At 36.7% G+C, this 22,824-nt stretch overlaps 1 protein-coding gene across 1 annotated transcript in view; it reads right to left on the reverse strand.

Moving 5' to 3' along the window:
- STXBP5L (syntaxin binding protein 5L) overlaps positions 1-22,824 on the reverse strand; it is a 340,069-nt gene that overhangs the window by 155,454 nt on the left and 161,791 nt on the right. Inside the window, exons 13-14 of the mRNA XM_037051540.1 lie at positions 5,576-5,723; positions 4,607-4,674 (exon numbers count right to left, since the gene is read on the reverse strand). Coding sequence (XP_036907435.1) covers positions 4,607-4,674; positions 5,576-5,723 — 216 coding nt within the window. The remainder of the gene's footprint in view (positions 1-4,606; positions 4,675-5,575; positions 5,724-22,824) is intronic.

Below are 22,824 nucleotides of genomic sequence, written 5' to 3' on the forward strand. Positions count from 1 at the left end.
AACATTTTATTGATTATGCCATTACAGTTATTCTATTCTCCCCTTAATTCCCCTCCACCCTGCACACCCCTTCCCCACCAGTCTCCCCCCTTTCATTTATGTCCATGTATCACAAGTTCTTTAGATTATATTTCCCCCACTATTCTTGCCCTCCCCCCTCTCTATTTTCTACCTCCCCCCTCTCTATTTTCACTGTTCATATTTTTTATCATCTTTTTCTTAGATAAGTCCCTGTAACATTTCATAAAATAAGGGCTTGGTGATGATGAACTCCTTGGACTTGACCTTATCTGAGAAGCACTTTATCTGCCCTCCCATTCCAAATAATAGCTTTGCTGGATAAAGCAATCTTGGCTGTAGGTCTTTGGATTTCATGACTTGGAATACTTCTTTCCAGCCCCTTCTTGCCTGTAGGTCTCTTTTGAAAAATCAGCTGACAGTCTGATGGTTACTCCTTTGCAGGTGACTGTCCCCTTATCTCTTGCTGCTTCTAGGACTCTCTCCTTCATTTTAATCTTGGCTAATTGTGATAGTTTTGATTTGGATTTGATGATTAGTGGTGATGAGCTTAGGTCAAACATGCTTACACATCTTTTCAGGTGTCTGTTGGTCATCTGTAAGTCTTCTTTGCAGAAATGTCTATTCAGGTCCTCTGTTTTTTTAATTTTTTTTAAGTTGAGTTGTATGAGTTCTTCACATACTTTTGATATTAAGCTGTTATCAGATATAACACTTTTCTTCATTCTTTTTTTTCTTTTTTCCTCTGACTCTATAATTTCCTATTACCTATTTACTAGTTCACTAATTCTTTCTTCTGACTAAGTCTGAAGTTGAACCATACTAGTATATTTTTTAATTCAGTTATTCTTCTACTCCAAAACTTCTTTTTCATTATTATAGTTTCTATCTCTTTTTCATTTTGCTCATGCCTTATTTTTTAAATTTTGTTTATTTGTTTATCTGTATTCTTACTGCCCTGAGCTTTTTAAAGACAATTACTTTGAATTATTTGTTAGGTAATTCACAGATCTCTATTTCTTAATAGGACTAGGGATCAATTTCTGTAAGTTTATTTTTTCCCTTTAATTATCTGTTTATTTGTGTGCCTTGTTATTCCTTGTTGGGAATTTATCATTTGAAAATAAAGCTACCGCTTGTGTACAGGGGAAGACCTTCACCAAAGCTGTCTAAGTAGAAATCTTTGGGCCTCAAACCTTTAGTGGAGATGTACCTCTTCTGGGCCTGTGTGTGTAATTTCCCAGTTAGAGAGGTTTGCTGGTTTTCTCCAGGAGCTTGTAGTATCATGTTCCCACTATTGTCTGTCTTTAGTACTGTATGTTTGGGGGGAAGTTCGACAACCACTGAGTTCTTTTTTTCAATATTTAACATTTGAAATGAGTTCTTTTTTCACCAAACATATGATAGTGTACATAGAAAACCCTATAGACTCTACCAAAAAACTGCTTGACCTAATACATGAATTTGGCAAAACAGCGGGATACAAAGTCAATGTCCAGAAATCAAAGGCACTTTTGTGCATTAACAATGAAATATCAGAAACAGAATTCAGGAAAAAAAATCCCATTTGATAAAGCAACAAGAAAAATAAAATACCCAGGAATAAACCTAACCCAAGGAGGTAAAAAACCTGTACTCAGAAAACTATACAACACTGAAGAAAGAAGTTAAGGAAGACACAAACAAATGGAAACATATATCATGTTCATGGATCAGAAGAACTGACATCATCAAAATGTCCGTACTACTCAAAGCAATTTATAGATTCAATGCAATATCTATTAAAATACCAATGGCATACTTCACAGATACAGAACAAACACTGAGCTCTTTTTTGGTCTCTGCATCCCCCAGGCATCCAAGTTCCATACCACTCAGGTTCAGGTGAGATAGAAACTAATCTCTTGGGAAGCCCCCTGAAAAGCAGGAATATTTGATGTACATTCTATTTCTCTCTTTCCCTCCAGTGAGAGAAGGTGTAAGTTCGGCTTTCCTCCTGACCACAAGCTATGCCAATTTTGTGGAGGGGCTGACATAGTCAAAGTAAAATTAAAGGGCTATTTACACCCATTTCAGTTTGGCAGTTCTTGGCTTTAAGCTTGCGTGGGTACAACTTTTTACTGGTTCCTCAACCATATATTGTTGTTACATCAGCATCTCTGTAGGAGAACAAGGTCTGCAGCTACCTATTCTGATATGTTGCCAATGTCATTCTCCACCAAATTTTTATAGAATATTTTTCAATTATTTTTCTCTCAACCTGACTGTACTCTTTTACGTGAAAAGAATATATTGTAAATAGCATATACAGTAGGGCCTTAATTGTTAATCCACTCTGCCAATCTGTGTATTTGAATTTGAGTATTTAGAGCATTTGCACTTAACCATTGCTCTGTTAGTGCTTTAGTCTGTCATTTTTTTCTTTCCTGTTTTTCCCTTTCTTCCTATGGGTTAATTGAACTATTTTAGTACATCCATTTCAATGTGTATTTTTTTTAGTGTATCTGTTTGCATTGGGCTTTAAAAAATGGTTGCTTAAAGTATAACAATTGGTCACACTCTACTGGTGTCATCATACTACCACTGAGAGGAAAGTATAAAAATCCTACCTTACCTTCTTCCTTTTATATTGTCTAAATATTCCCCCTAGATGTACATAAAACCACACCTGACAATGTAACTATAATATTTTACTTGACCATCAAACACAATTTTAAAAACTTGAGAGAAGAAAAGCCTGTTGCATTTACCCACATTTTTACTAGTGTGTTTGTCCTTCCCTCTTGATATTCCAAGATTCCTTCTTTTATCATTTGCTTTATGTTTAGAGAACTTACTCTAGTTACTCTTTTAGGGTAGGCCTGATGTTGCCAGAATTCTTTGTTTCTTTCTTCTGCAAATGTGTTGATTTTTCCTTAACTCCCAAATATTTTTGCTGGGTATAGCATTCTGGGTTGCCAGTTCTTTTCTAGCAGTACTTAAAAAGTCTTTTCCATCTGGCCTCCACAGTTTCTTATTAGAAATTCACCATCATTCACAGTTGTTTTGCCCTATAGGTAAGGCATCATTTCTCTCTTGCTATTTTCATTTTTTTTCTTGGTGTTTAGTGTCCAGAGGTTTGACTATGATGTGACTTGTTACAGATTTCTTGTGGTTCATTCAGTTTCTGGAATCTATAGGTTGACATGTGCCAAATTTGGAAAGTTTGCAGGCATTATTTCCTGATATACTTTTTTCAGCCCTATTTTTTTTTCTTCTCTCTTCATTCACTGGATTTCTACTGACACAAAAGATAGAGGGTGTGTGGCTCACCACTGCTTGGCTATGATGGAAATTTTTCTCCCCACATGATCTCCTCCGACACCACAGGTGATGGGTTTTATCAGCATCAGCAGAGTTAAAAGTCCCAGCTTCTTATTCAGTCTTTGTTTAGAGTCAGTAAATGATACTTCTCTCAAGAGGAAGTTGAGGCACCTTTTTTACAGCCTAATGAAGGTAAAAATCCAGGGTCTTCAATCTGCCTTTGTTTGAGTGGGTTGGGTGGGGCTGTAGTTTGTTTGTTTTTTCTGGAAGTTAGCTAGAGAGATTATTTTCTAAAAGGTTTTTGTCTTGATAGGCTACCCCTTTTCATGCCCTTTGGCTACAGAGAACTAACTTTTGTTTGTGTTTTGTTTCTTTGTACCCATTGACAGATCCAGGTTGTCAGCTTCTTCAGCTCTGATTCTGAAATATATGAGGCAGGAAAAAAAACAAAAACAAAACAAGAAACTTGCCACCATGTTATTCCATAGGACTTGAGGGCCTTGCCAGTCTGATTTCTCTCCTTCTTTTCCAGTCTTCTTATGTTTGTTTAATACATACTATTTAGGGTTTTTAGTTGTATTCAGTGGGAAAAACAGGGAAAATTTCATCTAGTATATTGTCCCATAAGCAGAATAACTTATTATCTTTTAAATCTCACCTTCATCTGTTGGTATGTCTCTACTTTTATTCCTACTATTAGAGTAGGCTGCTACAGAAAGTAGTGACTCTTCTGGTGCTATAAGTTTTAAAGCATACTTTAAATAACCACCTGACAGAATGGTCATTTGGCAAGAATCAAGAGATGTTGGTAAGGGACTTTCTTAGGTTAATAATCTATGATTTTCACAGAAATTCTTCCTTGACTAGGGTGGGGCCGTAGTTTGACTAGTCTCTCATGATTTTTCATACTTAGACTTTCTCCCACTGTTATAATGTACACTTAATTATTTTTGTTACATGTCTAAGTTTTCAGTAGTTTCATTCTATCTTCCACCAAGGTTATAATCTCTGCACAAAATTTGCATCTCATTTTTATTGTTGACACTCTTACAGATGTTCCCCATTTCCCTCACCTTTACCCACCTCCACCAAGATCCTACCCTCCCCTCCTCTACCCTTCACCTCACTGTTGTCTGTATCCACAGGCTATGCATGTATGTGTCTTATATCTTTACTTTTACTTAAACTGTCAGTCTGCATAGAGCATAATCATGAGAAATTGTTAAAGCTCAATGAAACATTTTTGATGATGAATTGATAAATTTAAAAGTCCTATCCCACTTACCCGGTAATAATAATTTCTGGATATGTTTGTGTTCCAAGGTTCCAAGCTCCTCCGGTGATTGGCCACTCCTAAACATATTATCCAGGAACAATTTATAAGCTTATTTTTAATTTTAAATAATTTAAAAATTTAAAGTGACAGTATTTTTAAATAATGGTGTAAGATTTTCTTAGAAGTCAATAGCTGTAAAGTAGTGGAGAATAAAGTATATAGCTATCTTTTAATTTTTTCATTCAGCGAAATATTCCAAATGTATAATGTCATCATCTTTCAAAACATTGATATTAACAAAGGTTACCATTCATATTAAAAAGTCAAATAAATACTTTCTATCATACAAATAAAATGTTGCAACATCTGCCACATGATCTATGTACTACCAAACTATTGTGGTGCCATTTAATGTAGATACTATGTTAATCGTGCCTCCACCCCCACCCACAGAGTTATCCATCCCAATACCCTGTACAAATAACAGAAATGATAATATGTGGTCTAATACAATTGTAAGTATTTGAATCTTATAGTAAGAACAAAAAATGAAATTCCAAAAAGCTATTAAATAAATGACTTTTGATAATTATGTCTTATTAAACATTGATTGATAGAGTTGACTTGAATTTATTGAAGTATAATCCTTCACCCAAAATAATTAAGTTAAATTTTATAATCCAAATTTGTTACTTTAAATGTATTCTTAGTATAAAATAAATATGATAGATAAGTATACCAATATATAATATATACATATTATATAAGAAATTTATATTTCTGTAGGTTTTAAGCTATGTACCACTTAGGAAATTTGAATTCCAGAGGTTATGTTGTTATTGATTCCAGCTTCTGATTTCAAAAAAGAATTTAGTTCAAGTATTCTTTCATAGAAAGTAAGAAAATAGTATGACAAAAAAAGTGTAATCACATGGTATGAATATGAATCTAACACAATGGATTAACTGTTACTTTTACCTTATTACTGTATCCTTGTTTTTTATGCTTAACTCCTATAGCATAGAGTACTAGAATCAAATCTGGAGGGCAGTCAGCAAAGTAGGCTGTGCAAGTAACTGGTGATTCATGAATGTCCATGGGATATGGATTTTCAAAGATTGGAAAACTAATAGATAAACACAATATATTAGGTTCATTTTGTAATGATAAAATATAAAATAACTTATAAAGCAAATCCCCAAACCTTCTATATATTAATTATACATTCATTTAATTGTTTTTATGTATCATAAGAGTCATATGAACAGACATCTTTTTAAAAAGTACTTATCTATAAAATATGATATGAATATTGGTAGAATTTTACTTGCATAAGTAAATTTTTTCTATAATTCAAAAATTCCACAATGATACCTCTTTTATCTAAATATTTATATAACATACTATAAGTACTGAAATATCTTAGTAAATTTGACATTTTTCCATGGGAGATAATATATAAGTAATTTTTTGTTTTCTGCAGGAGTAATTTAAAGATGTGTGTGATTATATCATGCTTGAGATAATTTCCTATGTAAACTAGAGAATGTAGTAGGCATGCAGAATTATGGATGCAGTAAATTTCATATCCTCAAGCCCACTATAATTTTAAACAGGCATATAAGTATAGAAGCAAATTAATAATTGTTATATCCATAATATATTGTGCAGTTCTTACTTACCAGATGTACCAGGCACTAAAGAAATAAAATATTACCTTATGTCCCATCTTTTCTAGATTTGTGTGATCATGTTACTTCTGATACAATGTATGTTTTCATAATGGGGTGGGTGGAGAGGGGCTATTAAAAATAATTTCTTTCCTATACTGTTAGATATTTAATTAGTAATTTAGTCCAATCTTCAGAGTATGGTATATGTGAGTGTGTGTGTTCTACAGATGGTTTCCTACATAGGAATAGTAGTATATGCAAAATTAGGTGGGAAGAACAAAGTTGTGTTTAAAAAATGGCAAGTAGCTTAAAATGGATGGATTAGAGGTTCTGTTTCAGGGTAGAACTTATCAACAAAGGAAGAAAGATGGCGACAAAATAGGAGGAACCAGATTCCACTTCCCCCTACACATGGGAGAAAAACCTAGCCAATCTATGGAGAAACAGAGCAAAGAGCCAACAGTACCCCAGCACATATGAAAATAAGAGACCAAAAATTGTAGCAGACACTGAAAAACCAGATGGTAAGGAGAGTGCTTCAGGACAATAAGGTCCCAGGGACCAGAGCAGCTATAGCCCCAGGCCCAGCCAAGGGCCTACCACAGACTCCTTGGGAGAGAGCCAGGTCAACTGCTCCCTCCTCTCTGGTCAAACAAGGTTTAAGCAGCACAGGGAGAAACCTAGTTGCTTGAAGTCCCAGAGAGGGGAATAAGGACAAACAGGTAAACACAGGGGCTGTGATTACCCACAGAGTCTGTGGTCAACAGCTTGGGAGAGATGAGAGTCGTACAATGATAGGCACTGACCCTGGATAGTCACCAGTCTGGATGGAGAATTGGGCTGTATGGAGCAGCAGGCTTGAGTAGGAGGAATTTCTCAAAAACTAAAACTGTTTAAGGAATTCTCCTACAACCGCCACTTGGCCTACTCACCACCCACCCAGGTAGCAATTCAGAGGTTGAATGGAAGGTCACACGGAAGGCCCTATGCATGCCCATAGTACTGGGAAGGGACTGAGAAAGCCTGGCTGAGTGCCCGTGTGTGCACACACATGCAAGCACCCCCACGCCCCAGCCCACAGTAGTAACCCCAGGAAAAAGAGCCTCTGAGCTTCCTCAGAGTATGGATCCCACACCCAAGGTACCAGGGAGAGGCACCAGACTAGGTCTAGGGAGAGTGAGCACAAGACTAGCTGAGTGCACATCGGGAAGGGAGAAACGCCATACCAACAGCCCTTCAGCCTGCTGCAGCCAGCAAGACCAGAAAAATCTGTTTGGCCAGTTTGAAACCAACCAGAGAGTTTGTTTTTGATTTGAAGTAATCCTTTATTTTTAATTTTTTAAAAATATTTTATTTATTTATTTATCTTTATAGGGGAAGGAGAGAGGGGGAGAAACATCAATGTATGGTTGCCTTTTGTGCATCCCCTGCTGGGAGTTGGCCTGCAGGGAACTGGACTACACAACCCAGGCATGTGCCCTGACTGGGAATCGAACCGCGATCCTCTGGTTCGCAGGCCCGCGCTCAATCCACTGAGCTACACCAGCTAGGGCCTATTTTTAAATTTTTTATTATTGTTTTTCTTTCAATACCTTTTTCCTCTCTCTTTCCTTCTTTCTTATTTTATTCCTATTCCTGCTTCCTTTCTTTCCAATTTTATCTCTTCTTCCTCCCTTCTCCTGCTTTTTTTTTAATACCCACAAGTGAGACAAAAATCCTAGAACTGTGAAAAGACCAGAATTGGACCTAAACAGGGGGCATCCCAATAGTTGAGACAGTGAGACAAATTTCACTTTGATATTACAGAGAACCTGAAAGTTACTGCATATTTATATTATTAACTTTTTCATTATTCTTACATCTTTTATTTTAATAGTATATTTCTATTCCTCCTCTTTCTGCATAGTCTTCTTTGCTTGGCTGGTTATATTGTATCATTTGACAGGTGCCCCCTGTTCTCTCCTTCACAGTGTATTGATAATTTACTGACCTTCACATTACTTGTGTTCCTTTAGCACACTACTGAAGGTCCTATATCCCGTATTCTTGTTATCCAGATCACATACATTGTCATATGATTGTTGCTCTAATATTATTGTAAATAATAGCTATGCCATACAAGTGTAAATACTTCACAACACCCCTCCCAGATCTTAGCCCACTTCACAGCTTCCTGAACTCTGTTACTGTAGTGGTTAACTCTATTCTCTCACACACTACACCTATTTACTATCCTTTACTCTCACCTTACCTCAGAATCTGACCTCCCACCACCTCACTGCTTTCTAGATCCAACTCACAATCCTTCCCTCCCCAACAAGAGTCTTATCTTCTTTCCATCCTTTCTTAAAAGTGGCTAGTGGGGTGGAAGATCACCCAACACTATACAAAGCCAAAGGACCTCCTATCTCTTCTCTACTGGCTACTACTGTAAATATCATAGAATACTCTCTTGCTGTATTAAGTCATTTTACCTTTCCTCCATATGATCACAAAAAAGAGTAGGTGGAAGCAGCAAACACAAGGATACCGACTGGAAGAGGAAACCCAACAACAAAGGGACCACCAACAGATAACAACAGAAGAAGGTGAAGGAGGGAGTGGAAACCACACAAATCTCAATCTAGGACCTATCTGGAAATACAACTAATTAGTGGAGAAACTACCCAGTACAAAAGACTGAACAAGAACATTCTCAAATGAAAAGAGAATTCTCAAAACCTTGCACACACAGAAGAACCAGCTTCAACACAACCTGCCCTCACCAGCACAACAAAATACAACAGGTGGCGGACAGAGTGAACCTCAGTTAACCAGCTGGTGTGAAGGACCCACAACAGAAAGACCCCAAAACAATCAAAACCGAAAGACAAACACAGAGCCAACATAAATAACAGCCCAAGACCACAGAGATTGGGAGATCAAGGAGATTGCACCACTGAATTTCACAGATCTTCTACCACAGAATTTACACCATAAACCCAGGGAGCCAGAACAGATCAATTTAAGAAGCTGAAGCTAACAAGAAGAGTCTCACAAACAATGGGAAGACAAAGAAACAATCTCCAAATGAAAGAACAGGAGTAATCCTCAGAAAGAATGTTAAATGAAATACAGGAAGTCAACTATCAGATATTGAGTTCAAAGCACTGGTTATCAGGAAGTTCAATGAGCTCACAATGAGTTACCAGAAACTACAGAGAAACCTCAATGAACTGACTACAAACTATATAAATATGAAAAAGAAAATAGAAACTATCAACAAGGGCCAAGAGGAAATGAAGGACACAATTTCTGAACTGAAGAAAACAGTGGAGGGAATCAAAAGCAGGATCAATGAAGCAGAAGATCAAATAAGCGAGCTGAAGGACAAAGGAGAAAAACACCGAGAATAAGCAAGAAAAGGAAAAGAGGCTCAGAAAGAATGAAGAGGGATTAAGAGAAATGCAAGACAATATGAAACATAATAATATCCATATAATAAAGATACCAGAAGGAGAAAAAGCAGAGCAAGGGATAGAAAACCTATTTGAAAAAGTAGTGAGAGAAAATTTCCCTAATTTGGTGAGAGAAAAAGTCACACAAATGTAAAAAATACAGAGGGTCCCAATCAAGAGGAACCCAAAGAGGCCCACTTCAAGACACATCATCATTAAAATGGCAAAACTCCAAGACAAAGAGAGAATCTTAAAGGCAGCAAGGGAGAAAAAGGATGTAATATACAAGGGAGCCCCAGTAAGGTTAGCTGCTGCTTTCTCAATGGATATGCTCCAAGCAAGAAGAGAATGGCAAGAAATATTCCAAGTAATGAGAACCAGAGGCCTGCAACCAAGGCTACTTTACCCAGCAAGGCTCTCAATCAAGACAGAAGGCCAAATAAAGAGCTTCCAAAACAACAAAAAAAAATCTAATAGAATACACCTCCACCAAACCAGCTCTGTATGAGATGCTAAAAGGACTGCTCTAAAAAAAGGAAGGAAAAGAGTGAGAAAGAGAAGAACACAGGTACAAAAATGGCAATGAATAAGTACCTATGAATAATAACATTAAATGTAAATGGATTAAATGCTCCAATCAAAAGACATAGAATAGCTGAATGGATAAGAAAGCATGACCCACACTTGTGCTGCCTACAAGAGACCCACCTCAGGACAAAGACCTACACAGACTGAAAGTGAAGGGCTGGAAACAAATTTTCCAAGCAAACAGAAAGGAAAAAAAAGCTGGGGTACCAATACTCATATCAGACAAAATAGACTTAAAAAAAAAGGGCCATAAAGAGAGACCCAGAAGGTCACTTCACAATACTCAAGGGGAGAATCCACCAAGGAGACATAAACATTGAAAATATATATGCACCTGACATAGGAGCACCCAAATACATAAAGAAAATCTTAGAGGACTTCAAGAAAGATATTCACAGCAACACAATTATAGTAGGGGATTTTAACACCTCACTGTCAAAACCGAACAGATCTTCCAAACAAAATATCAACAAAGATATTTGCTGGCATTGAACAATGCCCTAGATGAAATGGACTTAACTGATATATATAGAGCCCTTATCCCAAAGAAGCTGAATGCACATTCTTTTCAAATGCACATGGAACATTTTCAAAGATAGACCACATGATAGGACACAAAGAAAGCCTCAACAAATTCAAGAAAATTGAAATCATACCAAGCATTTTCTCTGACCACAAGGGACTGAAACTAGAAACCAACCCCAATGGAAAAAAAACCCCATACACTCAAAATCATGGAGATTGAATAGCATGCTATTAAACAATGAATTGGTTAAGAATGGAATTAGGGAAGAAATCAAAAACTTTCTGGAAACAAATGAAAATGAACTCACAACAACCCAAAACTTATGGGACACAGTGAAGGCAGTCCTGACAGGGAAGTTCATAGCAATACAGGCCTACCTAAAAAAGATAGAAACATTTCAAACAAACAACCTAACCCTACACCTACAAGAACTTGAGGAACAAAAACAAAGACAGCCCAAAGCAAGTAGAAGGAAGGAAAGAACCAAGATCAGAGCAGAACTAAATGACATAGAGACTAAAAGCACAATTCTAAGGATCAATGAACCCAGGAGCTGGTTTTTGGAAAAGATAAACAAAATTGACAAGTCTTTAAGCAGGCTCATCAAGAAAAAAGGAAAGAGGACCCAAATAAACACAATCAGAAATGAAAGAGGAGAGATTACAACTGATACCACAGAAATAGAAGGGATTGTAAGGAATTACTATGAAGAACTGTATGCCAAGAAATTTGAAAACCTAGGTGAAATGGACAAATTTCTAGAAAAATATAATCTTCCAAAACTCAATGAAGAAGAAGTAGAAAGCCTGAACAGACCAATAACAGCAAATGAAATTGAAGCAGTAATCAAAAAACTCCCATCACACAAAAGCCCCGGACCAGATGGTTTCACAGGAGAATTCTACAAAGCATTTAAGGAAGAGCTATCCCCTATCCTTCACAGACTATTCCTGAAAATCCAAAATGATGAAAGACTCCCAAACTCTTTTTATGAGGCCAGCATCATCCTAATCCCCAAACCAGATAAAGAAACAACAAAGAAAGAAAACTTCAGGCCAATATTGCTGATGAACATAGATGCTAAAATCCTTAACAAAATACTGGCAAACTGCTTCCAACAATACACTGAAAAGATCATACACCATGACCAAGTGGTATTCATCCCAGGGATGCAAAGATGGTTCAATATTCACAAATCAGTAAATGTAATACATCACCTAAACAAAAGCAAAGACAAAAATCACATGATCATATCAACACATGCAGAAAAAGCATTTCATAAGGTACAGCACCCATTTATAATAAAAACACCCAGCAAAGTGAGAATAGAGGGAGCATTCCTCAACATAATAAAGGCCATATATATGAGAGACCTACAGCCAACATACTCAATGGATAAAAGCTAAAAGCTTTTCCATTAAGATCAGGAACAAGACAAGACTGTCCACTTTTACCACTTCTATTCAATATAGTATTGGAAGTTTTAGCCACAGAAATTGGAGAAGAAAAGGAAATAAAAGGCATCCAAATTGGAAAAGAGGAAACAAATCTGTCATTGTTTGCAGATGACATGATAGTGTATATAGAAAATCCTATACATTCCACCCCAATACTGCTCAAACTAATGAATTTGGCAAAACAGTGGGATACAAAGTCAATATCCAGAAATCAAAGGCATTTTTGTATACCAACAATGAAACAGCAGAAACAGAAATTTAGGAAGAAATCCCATTTGATACAGCAAAAAGAAAAATAAAATACATATGAATAATCCTAACCAAAGAGGTAAGAGACCTATATGCAGAAAACTACACAACACTGAAGAAAGAAATCAAGGAAGACACAAACAAATGGAAACATATACTGCGTTCATGTATCAGAAGAATTAACATCATCAAAATGTCCATACTACCCAAAGCAATTTAGATTCAATGCAATACCTATTAAAGTGCCAATGGAATATTTCACAGACATAGAACAAACACTTCAAAAATTTATATGGCTAAAATTTTATATCTCCAAATAGCTGCTGCAATTTTGAGAAAGAAGAGTAAAAGTAGGAGGGATCACAATACCCGAAACCAAACTATATTATAAATCTACTGTAATCAAAACAGCATGGTACTGGCATAAAAACAGGTACATAGACCAATGGAACAGAACAGAGAGCCCAGAAATAAACCCAAGTCTCTATGGTCAATTAATATTTGACAAAGCGGGCAGCAATGTAAAATGGAGTAAAAATATCCTCCTCAACAAATGGTATTGCAAGAACTGGACAGCTACATGCAAAAAAATGAAACTCGACCACTAATGTACACCATACACAAAAATAAATTCAAGGTGGATAAATGACTTAAATATGAACCGTGACACCATTAAAATCCTAGAGGAGAACATTGGCAGGAAAATCTCAGATATTAAAAAATATGAAATATGTTTACTGATATGTCCCCTAGAGCAGGGACATAAAGGAAAAAACGAACAAATGGGATCTCATCAAAATAAAAAGCTTCTGTACAGGTAAACATAACAGTATTAAAAAAAAAAAAGAGAACCAACTGTATGGGAAAACATATTTGCCAATGATACCTCAGACAAAGGTTTAATCTCTAAAATACACAAAGAACTTACACTATTCCATTCTTAAGAAGATAAGTAACCCAATTAAAAAGTGGGCAAAGGACTTGAACAGACACTTCTCCAAGGAGGACAGACAGAGGATTCAGAGAAAAATGAAAAGATGCTCAATATCAGTAGCTAATAGAGAGATGCAATTTAAAACCACAATGAGATACCACTTTACACAGGTCAGAATGGTCATCATAAACAAAGCAACAAACAACAAGTGTTAGACAGGTTGTGGGGAAAAGTGGACCCTAGTTCACTGTTGGTGGGATTGCAGACTGGTACAACCACTATGAAAAACAGTATGGCATTTTCTAAGAAAACTAAAAATGGATCTGTCTTTTGACCCAGCAATTCCACTGCTAGAATTATATTCTCAGATCCCTAAAACACCAATCCAAAAGAACCTATGCACACCAATGTTCATAGCAGCACAATGTACAATAGTCAAGTGTTGTAAGCAACCTAGGTGCCCCTCAGTAAATGAATGGACCAAAAGCTATGGTACATTTATACAATGGAATTCTATGCCGCAGAAAGAAAGAAGGAGCTCCTACCCTTTGCAACAGCATGGATGGAACTAGAAAGCATTATGCTGAGTGAAATAAGTCAGGCGGTGAAAGACAAATACCATGATCGCACTTTTAAAGGAACCTAAACAACATAACAAACAAGCAAGCAAAATATAACCAAAGACACTGAAACAGAGAACAAGCTGACAGTGACCAGAGGGGAGAGGGAAGGGAATTTCAGGAGAAAGGGGAAGGGTTTACAGGAATAAGTTAAAGGATACATGAACAAAAACTAAGGAGGATGGAAATGGGAGGGAGCACTGGGGCAGTGGTGACCTGGGATGGGAGTAAAAGATAGAAAACGTACTTGAACAACCATTAAAATAAATTAAAAAATTTTAAAAAGAACTTATCAACATTTCTTAGATTGAAGAATTATAAGTAAAATCTATCAGGTTAAAGACCAGATCCACAACTTGGAATTTGATAATAGCAAGTGGTTGCAATGACAGACTCCAGACAAGGTGAACAACAAAGTAAGAAAATTTGGAGAAAGATATTTTAGTATACTGGCAAAGACTATGGAAAAATATACTTAAAAAAGAATAACAGATAAAAGTTTATTATAGGGATTTAGATGTAAAAGTGTAAACTGGTTGCTGTGGAAATATAAATCCAAGAAACCAAGAAAAGAAAAAAAATTTAAGCCATAATGCTTGCTTCTATGTAGAAGATTGAATGGGGGGGAGGGGGGGAGGGAGGGAGGGAGGGAGGGAGGGAGGGAGGGAGGAAGGAAGGAAGGAAGGAAGGAAGGAAGGAAGGAAGGAAGGAAGGAAGGAAGGAAGGAGAAAAGGAATACAGAGGTTCTAGTCAAATGACAGAGAAGGCAAAAAGTGCACTCATCTTCTCCCATTACCACATAAAAATTATAACTAAATTATACAACAGTCAACCTGAATAGCCATCTGAAGACTGGCTTAACAAAAGTCCTATAACTTAAGATACACAGAAAAGACATATAGAAGCTGGTAGAATGGATAAAGATACATAATAAACTGGCCCCACTCCTATATGTGGCAATGGATAATATGAAGGGATATTTCAGTTGCAGAGGTTCCCCTGAGGAGTGAGAGGTTTTAGCCCCTACTCAGCCTGGAACACCAATGCCAGGAAGAAGAGCCCACAGAACATTTGGCAGTGAAAATCAGCAAGGCTTCTCTTTGTTTACATGAGACAGGAAGGAGACTGTTGGAAACCCAGGTATCCTCTTAAAGGCGAACAAACTAACTCTCATTCACAGGCATTCAACCCTGGACTCAGGTGGAGGGACAAGAGCTTTAAGGGCCCCAGATTCATACAAGGAGAGGCTGAGTTGTGTGGTTTTGGGGTAAGGGCTGAGGGAACAGTTGCCAATGTCCCTATGTTGAGTCTTCCTTCAGCATGTCCCACTGGCACCAGCTTTCCTGGGCTGGGCCTACTCCCAACATGGCATTAGTCTGATGAACCACAGTAGCTTCACCCTGATGACTCTCTGTGACCCTGAATTTTCTAACTGACACATAGCCTGAGGCCCTCATCAGTGGCAACGAGCCTGGGCCTGCATTTTGATCTGTGTTACAAAACTCTTGACCACCTGACTTACTTCACTTAGCATAATGCTCTCCAGACACATTCAAGCTGTAGCGAGGGGTAAGAGTTCTTTCTTTCTGCTATATTCCATCATGTAAATGTACCACAGTTTTTTATCCACTCAGTTACTGATGGGCACTTAGGTTGCTTCCAGCACTTGGCTACTGTAAATCACGCTGCTATAAACACTAGGGTGCACAGGTTCTTTCAGTGGTTCATATGCAGGCAGCTGGGTGGTCTTGGGTTGCCTTGGGCCTTTTACTGATTTGACCCAGGCCTGGTACTGGCGGCTGTTGACCTCAGCTTACAGCTTGGCCCCTCCCACACCCATCCAGTTCCTGCAAAGGCAGCTATCTATCTTGGATCATACTGTAGTCCCAACAGGTAGTCCCAGGCCAGTACAAGGCAGTGTTTAACACTGACCTACGCTGGAGTCCCTGTCAAGAAGCCACAGTACAACTACACCAAGTGGGTGGCCTCAGACTACAACAGAGCACCACATGCTTGGCTCCACAAGAGGCACTCCCCCAAAAGAAGTCTTGGCAGGCACCAGTCCCAGCTGCAGAAAATTCTAATTCATGGTGTCAGCACCTACATAGGACCTCATATATTATAGTCTTGGCTAGTACTCACGGCCAGCCAGCCTGAGGGTAAACCCCACATATGATGAGCCAACAGCAATCAACACTCAACTACAACAAAAGAGACACATAACTGATACAAGGGTCACTCCTGGAGCAGCCAGATCAGGTGATCAAGAAAACTGTGCTACTGGGCCCCATGGTAGATCTACTACATAAGGCCACCACACCATGACTGGGAAACATAGAAGGTCTACTTAACACAGAAACATAGAGTGGCACCCAAAATTAGGAGAAAAAGAAACATGTCCCAGATAAAAGAAGAGGAAAAATCTATAGAAAATGAACTAAATAAAACAGAGTCAAGTTCACAATAGGGATTATAAGGATTGTCAAGAAAGTAAGTGAGAACTTTAACAAAGAGACTGCATTTAAAAAAATAGAAATAAATTTAAAAAACCAGTCAGAAATAAAGAATACAGTAACTGAAATGAAGAATACATTAGAAGGAATCAACAGCAGATTAGGTGAAGCAGAGGAGGAATCAAATCTGGAAGATAAAGTAGCAAAAAACACACAATCACAGCAAAAAAATCTTTTCTTTAAATGAGGACAGTTTAAGAAACATCTGAGACAACATCAAATGTAACAACATTTACATTATAGGAATACCAAAAGATGAAAAGAGAGAGCAAGGGCCTGAGACCCTATTTGAAGAAATAATAACTGAAAACTTCTCTAACCCAGTAAAGGAAAAAGAACCCAAAATCTAGGAAGTGCAGAGAGTCTCAAACAAGATAAACCCAAAAAGGCCCACAGCAAGACATATCATAATTAAAATGGTAAGAATTAAAGGCAAATTAAGAGTCTTAAAAACAGCAAGAGAAGAACAGCTACTTACAAAGAAACTCCCATAAGACAGCGAGCAGGTTTCTCAACAGAAACTTTTCATGCCAGTAGGCATTAGCACAAAATATTCAAAGTGATGAAAAGCAAGGACCTACAACCAAGACTACTCTACCCAGGAAGGCTATAATTTAAAATTGAAAAAGAGATAAAGCTTCCTAGAAATGAAAAAGCTAAAAAAATTCATCATTACCAAAGTAGTAAAAGAAATGTTGAGGACTTCTTTAGAAAAAATAAAAAATATTTCCTATACCAATAATCAGCTATCAGAAAAAGAAATTAAGAAAAACAATCCCATTTACAACTGCATCAAAAAATTAAAATACCTAGAATAAATTTAACCAATGATGTAAAACACCTGTACTGGGTAAATTATAAAACACTGAAAAAGGAACTGAAGAAGACACAAATAAGTGGAAGCATATACTGTGCTCATGGATAGGAAGAATTAATATCATTAAAATGTCCATACTACCAAAAGCAATCTACAGGGTCAACAAAATTGCTATCAAGATATGAATAACATTTTTCACACAACTAGAACAAATATTTCAAAAATATACATGGGACCACAAAAGACCCAAATAGCCACAGCAATCTCATAAAAGAAGGACAAAATTGGAGAAATCCTATTACTTGATATCAAACTATACTACAAAGCCATAATAATCAAAACAGCCTGGCACTGGCAAAAGAGCAGGCATATAGATCAATGGAAAAAATAGAGAGACCAGATATAAACACATGCCTACATGGTTAATTAATATATGACAAAGGAGACAAAAACATACAGTAGGGTAAAGACAGTCTATTCAATCAATGGTATTGGGGATACGAGACTGATACATGCAAAATTGAAACTGGACTACCTTCTTATGCCACATACAACAATAGGGTAGGGACTGACTATGGGAGTGGGGGTTGAGGAGTGGAGGCGGGTCAGGGAAGAGCAATGATGAAAAATGTGGGGAAACTGTAATTAAACAATAATAATAAAAGGAAAAACTTATCATTTAAAAAATAAAAAGTATGAAAATGGATTAAAATTGTAAGACTTGAAACCATAAAACTCCTAAAAGAAAATATCAGCAGTAAACTCTGATATTTGTCTTAGCAATATTTTTTATGATATATTTCCTCAGGCAAAGGAAAAAATAGTAAATAAATTAAACTATATCAAACAAAAAAGTTTTCGCACAGCAAAAGAAATCATCAACAAAATTAAAAGACAACTTAGTGAAGGGAGAAAATATTTGCCAATGATACATGTGATAAGGGGTTAATATCCAAAATTTGTGAAGAACTCATACAAGTCTACATTAAAAAGAAATCCAATAAAAAATATGTGCAGTGAGAAGACAGACCCAAAATGGCGGAGGAGTAAGTGAAAGCTTACTTCCAGGACCAATCTGGAATTACAACTAAATTGTAGAGAAATCATCTTGAATAACCAACTGAACACTAGCAGGAAATAAGTCTTACAACAATGCACAGATAGGAGAAAAAACACTTCAGCACTATGTGGCTGGTAGGGAGTGTGGAGGAAACTCAACAGGGCTGGCTAGACTCCCACAGGTGGCAGATGAAGTGCTAGTGCAACATGCCAGTGGTTAAGGGGTTCCCCCTCAGAGTGTGGGGTCTAAATCCCAAGGTTGGTTCCCTAGCCTTTAGCACCAGAGGCAGAAAGGAACCCAGATAACATCCAGCTGTGAAAAGCATCAGGGGTTATATCTCCTAGGGAAGTCATATGAGATGCAGAGAGCCTTTAAAAGGGCCAAAGCACAAAATTTCATTTGCAGCCAGCAAAGGGTGCCAGGAAAGGGAGGGCAGAGTGGACTACAGATGCTTAAAAGTTTGGGGTTGGTGGCTGTGAGGGGAGAACTAAGGGAATAGCCACCAATATCTGCATATTGAGTCAACCCCCATACTGCAGGAATTCCTCTGTCCTATCCTGTGGTGCTTAAGCCTGACTGCTGATAACAGATTTGGTTAGATTAAAGAAACCAAACACATAAACAGCTGATTAGTTTAAAATCTAAGGTGGAAAATAAAAAGAAACAAGCACAATAGGAAGACAAGGAAATATACCCTGAATGAAAAAACAAGAGAATTTTCCAGAAGCACAAGATGACATGGAAGTAACCAATTTATCAGATAGACAGTTTAGAGTAGTGATTATGAAGATACTCAACAGCATGAAAAAAGTTACAGAACAAAAAAGTATCAGTGGGAAATAAAGAATGCAATATCTGAGATAAATAATACACTGGAAGGAATAAAGAGTAGTTTAGATGAAGCATAGAATTAAATCAGTGTTTTGGAACACAGGTAGAAAAAACAATCAGGCAGAGTGGAAAAATGAAAAAAGAATTTTAAAAAATGATGAGAGCTTAAGAAACATCTTGGACAACATGAAGCATAACAACATCTACATCATGGGAATAACAGGAAAAGAGAATGAGCAAGGGATTAAGAACCTAGTTGAAGAAATACAAACCAAAAACTTCCCTAATCTGGTGAAGGAAAAAAATCACATAAGTACAGGAAGATCAGAGAGTCCCAAACAAATTGGACTCAAAGAGGCCTACAATGAGACACATAATTAAAATGAGAAGTCTTCAAAATAAGAAGCGAACCCAAACAGCTGCAAAAGAAAGGCATGTAATTACCTACAAAGGAGCACCAATTAGACTGTCATCTGATTACTCATCAGAAACATTTCAAACTAGAAGGGAGTGGTGTGAAATATTCAAGGTGATGAAAGGCAAGGACTTACTACTAAGGGTACTTTACCCAGTAAGGCTACCATTTAAAATTGAAGGAGAAATAATGAGGTTCCTGGACAAGAAAAAGCTAAAGGACTTACCAAACCAATACTGCAACAAATGTTAAAGGGCTTGCTTTAAGAAGATGAAGAAAAAAGAAAAAGGAAAAAAAACCCAGAGGAAAACAGTCTAGCAATTAAATGGCACTACATATACATCTATCAATAATCACTTTAAAGATAAATGGCTTAAATTCTCCAACCAAAAGACAGAGGGTAGCTGAATGGGTAAGAAAACAAGACCCACATACATATATGCTGTCTCCAAGAGATCCATCACAGATTGAAAGATATACACAGATTAAAGTGAAGGTTTTGAAAAAGATATTTCATGTAAATGGACAGGGGGAAAAAAAGGCTGTGGTAGCAGCACTTACATCTGACAACATAGACTTTATAAACTAAGGCAAAAGACTAAGAGACAAAGAAGGATATTACATAAAGATAAAGGGAACAATCCAACAAGAGGATATAACCCTAGTAAACATTTATGAACCCAATATAGGAGCACCTAAACATATAAAGCAGATATTAATGGACATAAAAGGGGAGATCAACAGAAATACAGTCATAGTTGGGGATTTTAACACCCCATTGACTTCAATGGGTAAACCTTCCAGGTAGAAAGTCAACAAGGAGATAGTGGACTTAAACTACACTCTAGAACAAATGCATTTAATTGATATATTCAGATCACTGCACCACAAAGCAGCAGGATATACATTTTTTCAAGTGTACCTGGAACATTTTCTAGGATAGACCACATGTTAGGACACAAAACAAGTTGCAGTAAACTTAAGATGACTGAAATCATACCAAACATCTTCTCTGACCACAATGCTATGAAACTAGAAATGAACCACAAAAGGAACTTTGAAATATATAAAAAGACATAGAAGCTAAATAACATGTTATTAAATAACAAGTAAGTCAGCAATGAGATCAAGGCCCAAAAGATACCTTGAAACAAATGAAAATAAGGACACAGCAATTCAAAATCTATAGGACATGGGAAGGCCATCCTAAGGGAGAAATTCACAGTATTACAGGCCCATTTCAAAAAACAAGAAAAGCTCAAATAAACCATCTAACTTCACATTGAAAGGAATCTGAAAAGGAATAACAGACAAAACCCAATGTGAATAGAAGGAAGGAAATAATTAAGGTCAGAGCAGAAATAAATGAAATAGAGTCCAAAAATTGGTACTAAAGATCAAGGACTCCAAGAGCTGGTTCTTTGAAAACAAGGTAGAAAATATTGACAAACTTTAGCCAGAATCATCAAGAAAAAAGAAACAGGACCCAAATAAATAAGATCAGAAATAAAAGGGGAAAAATAACAACTGACACCAAAAAAATACAAAGGATTGTAAGAAAACATTAGGAACAATTATATGCCAACACACTGGACAACCTGGAAAAAAAATGGATAAATCCCTAGAAATATACAATCTTCCAAAAATAAACCAGGAAAAATCAGATTATCTGAACAGACAGATTACACCTAATGAAATTGAAGCAGTAATAATAAAAAAAAACTCCAAACAAATAAAAGCCCTGGATCACATGGCTTCACAGATGAATTTTACCAAACATTCTGAGAAAACCTCTCCTTCTCAAACTATTTCATAGAATTAAAGAGGAAAAAAGGCTGCCAAACTCATTTTATGAAGCTGACATTATCCTAATTCCAAAACCAGATAAAGACACTACAAAGAAAGAAAATTATAGGCCAATATCACTGATGAACATAGATGCTAAAATCCTCAACAAAGTATTAGCAAACCAAATACAGCAATGCATCAAAAAGATCATACACCACAATCATGTAAGATTTACTCCAGGAATGCAAGGATGGCACAACATTGTCAAATCAATAACTGTGATTTACCTCATAAACAAAATGAAAGATAAAAAGCACATGATCCTATCAATAGACACAGAAAAAGCTTTTGATAAAATCTGGCACTGATTTATGCTCAAACTTGTAGTGAAGTGGGAATAGAGGGAATATACCTAACATAATAAAGGCCATGTATGAAAAACCCACTGCCAGCATCATACTCAATGGGCAAAAACTATAAGCGTTCCCTTTAAGACTGGAATAAAACAGGGATATCTGCTTTCACCTCTCATATTCAACATAGCACTGGAAGTCCTAGGAGAGGAAGAAGAAATAAAAGGCATCCAAATTAGAAAGAACAAAGTAAAACTGTATTCAACAAAGGAAACAAGTACACACAATAGACTAATGGTAGTTTACTCAATAAATGTTGATGAGAAAATTGGTCTAGAAAAATGAAACTAGACCACCTTCTTACATCACACACAAGAATAAATTCAAAATGGATTCAAGACTTAAATGTTAGACCCCAAACCATAAAAATCTAGAAGAAAACATTGGCAGCAAAGTCTCAGACATTGTTTGTAGAAATTTTCTATTGAATATATCTCCTCAGGGAAGAGAAGCAAAAGAAAAAAATGAACAAATGGGACTATACCAAACTAAAAAGTTTTTGAACATCAAAGGGAATCAACAAGATAAAATGACAACCCACAGAATGCAAGAATATATTTGCCAATACATCTGATAAGGGTATAATATCCAAAATTTACAAAGAACTTACAAAACTCAACACTAAAAAAACATAACCCAATTAAAAAATGGGCAAAGGACCTGAATGAATATTTCTACAAGGAGGACATATAGATGGCCAATAGGCATATGAAACATGTCCAACATCACTAATCCTCAGAGAAATACAAACTAAAACCATAAGGACATATCACACCAAACCTGCCAGAATGGGTATCATCAATAAATCAACAAACAACAAGTGCTAGAGAGGATGTGGAGAAAAGGTGACCCTTTTGCACTGTTGGTTGGAATGCAGACTGGTGGAGCCACTGTGGAAGGCAGTAC

The sequence above is a fragment of the Sturnira hondurensis genome, unplaced genomic scaffold, assembly GCF_014824575.4.
Source record: "Sturnira hondurensis isolate 20B ecotype Veracruz unplaced genomic scaffold, ASM1482457v3 Scaffold0007222, whole genome shotgun sequence".
Lineage (NCBI taxonomy): Eukaryota > Metazoa > Chordata > Mammalia > Chiroptera > Phyllostomidae > Sturnira > Sturnira hondurensis.